Here is an 11058-nt window from a genome sequence, read left to right as displayed (position 1 = left end):
TACAGCTGCGATTTTATATATATATTTTTAAATATATATATATATAAAATAGAAAATAGGTAAAATGTCAGTACTGATCTAACTGAAAAGGTGTTTTTCTAAGGCTTGCAGCAGTTACGACGGGCGGCACACGCCCGGCCGTGCGTGTAATTGCACTGTCTGCTGAGGGAGCGGGAAGGCCGGAAGCGCGGGGCGTGTCGCTCTGCAAGTGCTTCCGCCTCCGCCGCGGCCCCGCCTTGGGGGCGGCCGGCGGTGGCTTCCGGGTCGGCGCCGCCGCTGTTACCGGCACCAGGAGCGACACCGAGCGCCGCTGCCGCCATGAACCGCTTCTTCGGCAAAGCGAAGCCGAAGGCGCCTCCGCCCAGCCTCACCGACTGCATCGGCACGGTGAGTACCTTCCCCGGGACACCTGACCCACACCTGGGCCCCTGGCGAAGGGCCGAGGCCGGTCTGTGCGCTGCCCGGCCCGGCCAGCGCCTCGGAAGGGACAGGGGAGCGGCGGGGCGGCCGCGGGGCCAGCTCGGGTGGTCGGGTGAGGCCATCCGGCCGCGGCGTATCCAGCGGCCCGGGGCCGAGGCGCTCCCGGAGGGCCTGCGGGCCGTGCCCCAGCTCGTACGGGTGCGGGCTCGGGCTGAGCTGCTGCCCGGCCGTGCGCCGGCCCCGACGCGGAAGTGTCGGTGTCCGCACCCACCCGAGGCACGGGGCGCGAGTGGGCGTGCGGTGGTTTGTAGGTACCGCCGGTGAGTGGGTATGTGTGTGTGGCAGTGCAGAGCTGTGCGGCGTTCCTCATCAGGGTGTGGGTACATGGTTGTGTGTGTGTATATGTATATATATATATATATACACACACACATATATACGTATACTTGAATGTATGTCGTTCACTCCTATACTCTGGTGCGGCGTGTTTGTATGTAACCTGGATAAAAGGAGGTTCGGGGGAGACCTTATTGCTCTCTACAACTATCTGAAAGGAGGTTGTAGCGAGGTGAGTGTTGGTCTCATCTCCCAGGTGGCAAGTGATAAGACAAGAGGAAACGGCCTCAAGTTGTGCCAGAGGAAGTTTAGGTTGGATATTAGGAAAAAATTATTCACAGAAAGGGTTGTCAGGCATTGGAACAGGCTGTGGGAAGGCAGGGACAGGGGCAAGGAAGCCACTCCCTCTGTCCAGTACAGAAGGTGGGAAGGCAAATCCCACCTTCTGATGAATATTCTTCCGTCTGCTACAGAGGAGCTTGCTGTGGGGCTGACAGCAAAGTTGTGTACAGATGGGCAGTTGAGCAAGGCCAGACCAACACGTGATAGAAACTTTACAGCTGTTGTAAGGTTGTCTTGCCTGAAAAGAAGGTTATGGAGAAGCTTTAACAAAGTTAATCTTGCCATTTCATAGCATTTCATAGCATTTTTTTGACTTTAAAGTTTGTGAAGAAAACTGTGGTATGTTTTTATGTGCTCCTATACTAAACTGATTTTAAAATGTGAAGAGAGAACACACAGGTCTTATCTTTTTGTTTCAGTGGTCAACAAAGTCAGGTGAAATGGCAGTAATGGTTGTGGTATCAATGGAGGTTAACTAAGGCTAGCTAGGCATTGTTACTAGAACCTGACTCAGAAAGGTTTCTGTGGAGAATCACTATGTTCCTCCCAGAAGATCTATTTTGATACACAGTGAAGAGACTCTCTAAGTTAAATATGTAATGCTTGCCATTGCTACCTACACAAACCTACGCACATCAGTCTATTGTGTATGCCAGTGGCTGGGATGGGATGATAAGTGGTCATATACCAGTCTGGTATTTTACTAGCGAAGAATTGTATTGCTTTTTAGCAGTATTAAGCCCAAGCATAGCTCCAACTATGTTTAGTTAGAATGGTAAATAAAACATGTGTTAGAAAACCAGGATTAGCTTTCCCGTTATTACCAGTAAATGCTGTGGGATGGCTAGAACTCAAAAATCCATTCAAAATACTGTTATTAACACTTAAATTTGCTATTTTGGTAATATAAGCTGCAGACCAGGAAACCTTCTTTCCCTTACAACAGCCAACTCTGTATTAGTCTGTTAGATTTTTCTGGGCGGATTTTGCCAGTTCCAAGTGAATGTTGATTTTATAATGTTGAGGTAAATCAAACCGAAATTTAGATATGGCAGAAAGCCGTCTTTACAAGGAGATTGTTTAAAGCCAGTGTATTTTTGAGGTACATAAAAGGGTAATTGAAACAGCTGCTTTGATTTGCAACACCAGGAATTTAGGATTTTTTCCAAAAAGAGGTGGTCGTCAATGCCACCCACCAGGAGCTACATGCAGTTTTAATCCTCTTCTCGTTGTTTGTAATGGCATTGCCTGAAAATTTGGTTAAAGAGACAGCAGGTTAACTGAAAAGCAGTTTCAGGTTTATTTTGTGTATGTGCTGACTTTTGACTTTGGCAACCCATGATGAGTTGCAGGGTGGTTTTTCAGATATGAAATCCGGAGCCTGTGTTGGTCAGCTGTTGAGAGGTGAAGGGCTGGCTCCACGCACAGCTCTTAGGCGTGAGGAAGTTTATAAACTGCTGTTATCATTACTGAGCCCTATGTTAGCTTTTGCCCTGTTTTGACATCTTTCAGTTTCTGTGGATGAAACTAAAAATAAAGACAGTTCTGTATACTGCTAATAAGCATGAGGAGACAAGTTAGAAGTTTATAAATTAACTTTTCATGCCATTTTACATGAAGTAATTCTACAATTTGGGAAAGACTTGCTGTATTTTCAGTTAATTTTCACAGTAGTGAAGTCTCTAGTATAGGTCCTGCTAAAGGACTAGAGATATAATGAAATTGCATGTCAGTTATTACTGAAGAGAGTTGTGTGAGATAATAAAAAACTTGCATTGCTTCTTTACCTTGTTAAATTCAGCAGTTTGGAGACTCAAGTAGCACCACTTTGGTGTGGTTTTCAATCTTAGATGCATTTTGTTGCACCTCTTGAAAGAGTGAAATTGCTTTGTAAAATCTTTTACCATGTTACTTCACTGGTAATTAGCCATTAAATGTCAGTAAGGAATTATTGTATTTGGCAAGCAATGATTAATGTTCATAGTTACCATTTGTTAAAGACATAGATGACTCTTAGGCAGTAATTATGCCTACATTTTGGATGTTTTCGCCTCTGTATGCGACAGTAGTATGACTGAACCCAATACACAGCACACAATATGCTTTTTTTTTTTGTGGTAAGAGAACAAGGACCAACTTAAGATACCTTAACAATTCAAGATTTTTGCATCTAAGGAGCTGGTTCTGTGGGATGACTAATGTGACATGTTTGTTGAAGCCCAGGAAATGCTTCTCTATAGTTTTCTTCGATGTCTGGTTACTATGGAGTTTGCTGGCTGGCTGTGCGATGTCCTCCTGTCTCCCCACGGGGATGTTCCCACTCTCCCGTGCAGTTTCTGCTCACTGTAGCCGTGCTTGCCTCAACATTGCACTAAGTGGCAGATATTTTCTTATCCTTGCTGGCTGAGCACAGTCAGATGACTCAGAGCTGTCATGAGGCCGGTAGGAGGAAGGATGCATCAGGAACTGTGGCATTGGTATTGTTTTTATTTTTTCTTTTTGGAAAAAACACTCTGAAATTATGGGGTTTTTTTGAGTAGTAAGTAGGAAACATAGGGACAAAAGGCTGGTAGTTATGACAATATTAACATTGTCTTATATGTGATGTTCGTTTTTTTTTTATCAAATGAAAGTACCATTTTGCTTAATAGGGATTTGGGGTACAACCATCATTTTCTTTTGTTTGGATTAGGGTCCTTCTGTAGCAATGAAACATATCTTGGCATGCCTTATTTGTGAATAATAGAAAGCAGCTCTTCAGGTCCTAGTTCACAGTATCATTTTCTTTTTGATAAATTAGATCTGTTCTCCCCTCTTCTGTCCATTCTTCTTTTTAAAAGCTGAGGTCCTGTGTAATGTGTCTGTGAAATTTTTATATACTTAATCGATGTAGGAGGATCTGTCTCTGTTTCCTGCTGGTACTACCTAAAGGAATAATTATATATTATAAATAAAGCAAATAACTAGTTTTCCCTGTGAAGGAGGCTGACCTCAAAGATGCATTAGCTGATGAGGAGGTGCTACACTTTGAACCTACAAGGGTTTTAAAATCACAGACATGTCTTTTTCTTGCTATTAGTGAAATATTTGTCATAAAAGAAAGCTTAATACAGTTTTTTTTCAATGCCAGCTGTGCCCAGGCACTTTGATGTCTTGTGTGGAGTGTTCGTATTGCATGTTCTGCTTAGGATGCCTCCGGCAAATGCATGTTGCTGTCATAGAGCAGAGATTTAAAAGGATCATTGACACACCACAATGAAATTCCACAGAATTACACATGTTTAGCCACACTCCTAGCAAGTCAGAATTGTAAATTTGCACTGATCAGTCTTATGCTATAATTGGAATGTCATTATATTCTAATCCCTAGAGAGGCTCCTTGGAATGAGAAGTTAATAAGCTTTATTTTGGTGTTTCCAAAGAAACGCTGTGATAGTCAGTTGCTGTTAAGGAGGCTTTTTTAAAATTTATGAATTTGTGTATGCTATTAGAATGATCTATACTCATGCTTGGTTAAGCAATTATCATCTTTAGCCCTTTTATGCAGAAGTGTTGAAGTATTTGTGTAATGACAGCTCTGCGATACACTCCGTACCAGGGCTGTTAGGGTGATTGCTGGAGGTTTCTTACTGAGCTGTGCAGCTACTATTGGGATTTGGAGCAAAAGTGCAGTAAGAATTTGGAGTAGCTGCCAGGTGAAACTGCTGTGTCCTGACTCCCTTTATGGGAAGTGATGAGAAAAGTGTCCCTCTGACAAAGAAGTTAGGCACCTTTGAAAAATATTTGGGATTCTGAAATGCAACCAGTAATCCAGGTATCCTTCTGAAGGATTAATGTTCTCTGTCCACCAAAAATAAATTTCTATCCTTGCTGAACACATCCCTGTCCCTTTTGCACTTTCCCTGTATCTGCCAGTGTGGTACACTTACATTTCTTTTTTTTTAATTCCACTTTAGTCCTTGACACTGTATGTTATCGGAAATTCCTGAACTGAGACCGTGGCTTGAGTTGGGGTGCAAGGGAGCATCTCAAATTGATGAGAACAAATTATAGTGGCAGAGCTTCCTGTAACCTCAGCATGTTTCTTGTGCGCCTTGTAGAAGGTGTTTCACTTGATTCTGGTTTTGGATTCTCTGCAAACTTTAAACTGTTTATAAAACTGCTGAGTGAAGAAACAGTTAGAAGCATAATAAAACTCAGGCTGTTCTTTTTATGGTCCAGTACCTGAATAAAACCTTAATTTGTGTCTTTCTGTTTGTTTTTTCCATCGTGTATTAAAGGTGGATAGCAGAGCTGAGTCGATTGACAAGAAAATCGCCAGGCTTGATGCAGAACTAGTGAAGTATAAGGATCAAATGAAGAAGATGAGAGAGGGGCCTGCAAAGGTAAGATTCTTCTGTGGGATTTAAGCATGAGAGGATGTGACTCATGCTTCTTGTGATGTAGTGAGGTCATTCAGCCAGTTCATAGGATTGTTAGAATTGCATCTTACCCTACTGGTGGGATATAAGATCCTGGAGGATTATATTCATTCTGAGGCATCTCTTAGATATGCATATTTGAACAGTGGTTTAATTGGTTTTTATTTATTCCAAAGTGTAATAGAGATTCTCAGTCAGAAGTAATTTGCTTCCCTTCTTCCTTCTGTTACCTGAATTAATTCTTCTAGAAAGCCTGTTTTGTGCATCAGTCAAAATAAAAAGGTCTGCACTATGGAGAAATTAAATAGGAAAACCCATTTTTGGCAGGGGATGAACATATAAAATGTACCTAATAATAAACATAACTTGTATAAACACTATTGTTAAAAGTACCTTCTGCGATATTATTTGATGCTGACCACTAAAGTGTGTTGATGAAAGATGTTTCTGATGGATTAAGTTTGACTTTCTAGTCGTCTTGTTAAAAAAATATCAAAAGCCAGAAATTTGGAAAGTATTTTCTATTGGAAGCTTTACATACAAGCCTATTTGGTTAATTATTAATGCAGGACAAATGCTGAATGTGACTATTGTTAAAGTCTTTGCACTAGTAACTGAGGAATCTTTTGGAAAACTTGTGTGTTTGAACAGTATAATAACAAGTAAAATATTTTTCCTAATGTAATGATATTGTGCCTTTCAGAATGCAGTAAAACAGAAAGCATTGAGAGTGTTAAAGCAGAAGCGAATGTAAGTGCAAACCTTTGTCAGTTTGGGATTAACGAAAGCCTGTTTTCTTTAAGGGGGATGCCATACTTCTCTTTCCAGTACTCTTGTATTCTTTAAAGAAAAATGCTGAACAAGCTAGCCAGCATTTCAGAAGCATCTCCTTACAGATTTTGCATCAGCATATTTGTGTTTTATTTGTATATGAATATTATCTAGATTTGGACTGGGACAAGCTGACCTAAATCTGCTCTTTATTAAAGCTATGCTTGCCTCCTAAATTTTCTGAGGGAGTGCCCTATTTTATATTATTAATTGATTACTATGAATTGTGTACTTGATGACCTTGGTCTGGCTTACTGGAAATCTACCCTTTTGGACTTCAGCACATGTAGCACAGCTAACTGTGTTTATGCAAAAAAAAAAAAAACAAACCAAACAAAAAAACTCGAATGGACAGGGTAGATGATCCTGTGATCTGGTCTAGTTTAGTACGCTGTCTTGAAAAGTGTCCAGCAACAAATACAAAGGAAAGAATGTCAGAACATGGCAGGTGTTCAGGGGTGCTTCACTGAAGTATTTTATAATCCCTGAACTGCATATCTCTTAGGTGCTATCTGAGCCAAAGCTCATATTGTCTTGTATATCATACCCCTCAAATGAACTGTACCTCTGCAGACTTGCTTAATTGCTTGCTAAGTACTTACTTGTGAACTCTAACCATCCAAAGTATCCTCTGGTAAGGAATGCAGTAGTTCAGTTAGATGTTGTGAGAAGGGCTGCTTGGGTTTGGCTTGTATTTGGTTGGTTTTGTTTTGGCTATGCTACCTGCTAATCTTACTTGATAGTTGTTCTCCTATTTACAGTCACTGGGCCCCTCATAACAGGCCATGATCATACCCCTCAGTTATCTCTTTTTCATCTTGTTGAACAGTAATATATTTAGTCATTCCTTGTCTGGTAGCTGTTTTGTATTTGGATCATCCTTGTCTTGCAGACCTGCTGTTTGAAGAGGGACTTGTTCATGTTTATGCTTTTGTTTTTATGTTTAACTTGATATATTTTACATTTTTGATGGGATACAAGCTTAGCTTTGAGAAGGAGGATTTCTTGATTTTTAAATTCTCCCTTTTGTGTTTGGTTTGCCTTAATGATTTTCTTTTGCTACCCTATTATCGTCTTCCTCTGTGCCCTGCAGAGATACAGTGCAAAGCCACTGTGGTTTGGATAACCTGCATCTCTTCCATTCTGCTTACAGCACTAGTGAGCAATGGCATCCGTCTCTAGCTTGTAGTGATTAGAACTTTTGCTATATCCTCACCTGCTGTGTAAGCCTGTACAAATATGGTATTGCCATCAGTTAAAACAGCCCCTTAGTTCAGGAGTAGCTTTGTCAACTTGAAATACACAGAAGTGCATAATGGCCACATTTTTAGGAAGCTGTTTTTTCTGCTGTGATTGTTTACAATACATTAAAAAAAAAAATCTGTTCCTGTATTTAGACTACTACTGCTGATTTTAATTTTTTTTTTTTTTTTTTTTTTTTTTAATTAAGCATTTCTGTGGCAATAAATAGTGTGGTGTTTTAAAGCCGTTATTTGCATTGTTTTTAACAGGTATGAGCAACAGAGGGATAATCTGTCACAGCAGTCTTTTAATATGGAACAAGCTAATTACACTATTCAGGCACTGAAGGATACAAAGACAACGGTACCAGTATATTAATCTCACATTTGTTTAACTTGTGTATGCTACAACAGATACAAGCATGTTGTTTGACTCTGTTCTAGGTTGATGCAATGAAACTGGGGGTGAAAGAAATGAAGAAAGCTTACAAGCAAGTCAAAATTGATCAAATTGAGGTGAGCTTCTATAGCTTAAATTATTAAAGAACAGAAACAAATGTACTGAAACAGTAATGAGTAGACTATGTAACTTAAACAGACTGCTTTAGTTCACATGAGATTGCCTCCCTTTTTTGTGAAACAACCATCCTCATTCCTTCCTGATTTCTCTGGTACCGCACAATCAGTTGGTGGCCTTCTTGCACTGATTTTTGTCCCTTGCTGGGCCAATCTTTAATCTCTCCCTCTCCTCAGCACTTCAGCGTAAATGTTGGTGAATGCTTCCTGCTACGCCTTTTTTTGTCCTCCTTTTTCTGTCCCCTGCCATGTTAGCAACATACTGCAACTGCTACCCCAGTTCAAGGTAGTGCCTGATTTAAAACAAAACAAACAAAAACTCAACTAAACCAAAACAACAACAACTCCACAACTGCCACAGAAAAAATCCCCCAAACAGTTTAATTTCAAGAGGTCTGCAAGGCCTGGCCTTATGTTCAGTAAATGCATGTGAGGGGTGGGGGGGTGTGTGTGAAAAAAAACACACCAAAACCCAGCAACAACAACAACCAAAAATCAAAACACAAACCAACCAACCAAAAACCCTGTAACATCTCTAAATATAATTTAAAGTATGTTGCACTTAAACTCTTATTGAATGCCAGTGCTGAATTCCTGTAAGTTCTCTTTCCTATGCTGTTTTTATATATGGCCTGCATTGTAAACCTTTAGGCAAATATTGTCTCCTTACTTGTACCCAAGTACAGTGCCAGTGGGGTTGCTTAAGTATCTTCTAAATTTTGCTGTGGCACAACTCAGCCCAGTGCTAATTCTCCAGATAGTAGATTTAATTTCTCTAGATTTCATACTCTTCTGCTTTATCAATATAATGCTGAACTGTGGGTAATTTATTCAAGGCTTTCAATTTGCACTGAAGAATAGTTAAAACAAAAAACCAAGAGAGTTCTGCAGAGATGTTGTTTCAAGGTTTCTCTCTACTGTATGCATTTATTATCATTCTAATAGTAGTTAAGGCCACATTATAGTACTGATTGCATGTGTCTTGACTTGTATTAATGCTGCTTCAAAAATTATTTATGCATTAAAAAATTTGAGTGCCTTGTGTGTTGGAATTATTAAACTGAATTCGATCAAGCTCTGATAAATTTAACTTAAACTATTAAGTATAGACCAGTTAAAATTGTTTCTTGCTCCAGGACATACAAGATCAGTTGGAGGATATGATGGAAGAAGCCAATGAAGTCCAGGAAGCACTGAGTCGTAGCTACGGAACACCAGAGATTGATGAAGATGACTTGGAAGCAGGTTAGGAGGGTGATTTTTGCCTTGCTGGATGTAAAAATCACCATACAGTGATTTTTAATTTCCTTAGTCAAATACTTTAAGTGTGTTTGGAAAAAAAAAAAGGTTTAAATCACTTTTTTAAACATAAAAGCTGCATTTCCTTTAAGAGCGGTAACAAGAGTATGAGACAAACATGAGAGATACACTAATGGAATGCAACAATGAAGGAAAGAAGTTGCTCTGTGTTTTGTGTTCATATTCCTGACTGATGAACAAGTAATGCTAAATGGGTATGAATGCAAGCTCTCAGTGTTTCTTTTCTGTTTTCTCCTGTTTTCCTGTTTCTCTGTAAGAGCAACTTTTCTTTTGCAAAAGGAATTTCTTGCATAATTTTTCAACCAACATAATTCAATTTCAGAACTGGATGCGCTGGGTGATGAGCTTTTAGCTGATGAAGACAATTCCTACTTAGATGAGGCTGCATCTGCTCCAGCAATCCCAGAGGTCACTCCTACTGACACAAAAAACAAAGTGAGTCCTTTCCTCTTTGAAGGGAAAATATATAGAGAGGGTTTTTGTTTTGTTTTGGGTTAATCACATTTATGGTGATTGCTTGATATTTGGAATCCTTAATATTTTAAACAAAAAAATGTGCCTAATGTTTTATGTATTTTGGATGCTATATATGAGAGAATACAATATACTTAATGCTCTTTATAACAAAGAGCTAAAATGGCATTTTATAACTCCTGTCTAACATTGTCAGACTGTGAGTAGAATGTGTATGTAACATTGCAGCTCCTAGTATAGTTATTCTTAAAAATGTAAGAAAGTCTGCTATGTGTTTGCTTTTGGGGCTTTAATAGAGCTTCAGAATGAGGAAGAACACTAATGCTTTTATTTTGATCCCAGCTGTCACACAGTGACAATTACCCATATATCACTTTATAGAAATTGTCAGGAAACTTACGTGAAATGTTCTGGTTGGTGGAGAGTTGTTAACCCGTTGCTTCTTTTTCTTACAGGATGGTGTACTGGTGGATGAATTTGGATTGCCAAAGATCCCCGCTACATAAATGTTTCAGAAGGACAATGGATATACTGAACTACACTTTACAAATCTAATTAAGATTTTTTCTTCTTTTTTTTTTTAAATCCTGGAGAACTTGTCCTTCCAGTGTAACCTTAATATCACTACATCCTAGAGTGCAGTATGAACGGCGGTGTTCTTTCTTTGAAGAAACTTGTTCTGCTACTGACTTTCCTGTTGATGGGAAGTTGGGCGCAGTTCCCTCCAGTGCAGTCAGTCCAGCGGGTTTTCATTTCCAAGTCTTACGGACAAGGTGACCGGTGAAGAGTAGTGGTGGCTGTGGATAGCCGAGCTTTATTTTGACTTTGTTATTATGTTTCTCTTTCTCGAAACTAAGATTGTATGTTGCTGCTTGCTCTCTGTAAAATAGCTCCCTTATTACTATGCTTATTTGATAAAAGAATTGAAAGTGATTTTTAAACTACTGCAGTCTTGAGACTTTTATGCCATCGCACTTGTAACCGTATTGGCAGCTGTAACCATAGGGTTATTGTTGACTTTATGTATTCTTGGGAGACATAAAATCACGTAGATTAGCCCATCCGTTTGTGTGGCGTTTCTGGTAATTACTTTGGCC

At 39.8% G+C, this 11058-nt stretch overlaps 1 protein-coding gene across 1 annotated transcript; it reads left to right on the top strand.

Annotated features, from left to right (window-relative positions):
* The first annotated feature begins 176 nt into the window (after positions 1 to 176).
* On the top strand, positions 177 to 11022 carry CHMP5 (charged multivesicular body protein 5). Its single transcript, XM_065052898.1, has 8 exons — positions 177 to 387; positions 5379 to 5483; positions 6223 to 6269; positions 7862 to 7955; positions 8036 to 8107; positions 9304 to 9412; positions 9810 to 9922; positions 10417 to 11022. Exons 1-8 carry the CDS (start codon positions 319 to 321, stop codon positions 10465 to 10467), a joined length of 660 nt encoding a protein of 219 aa, XP_064908970.1. The 5' UTR covers positions 177 to 318; the 3' UTR covers positions 10468 to 11022.
* The last annotated feature ends 36 nt before the right edge of the window (positions 11023 to 11058 follow it).

This window comes from Columba livia, chromosome 2 (assembly GCF_036013475.1).
Source record: "Columba livia isolate bColLiv1 breed racing homer chromosome 2, bColLiv1.pat.W.v2, whole genome shotgun sequence".
NCBI classification, from domain to species: Eukaryota; Metazoa; Chordata; class Aves; order Columbiformes; family Columbidae; genus Columba; species Columba livia.
This window is presented reverse-complemented; position numbering and strand designations above follow the sequence as displayed.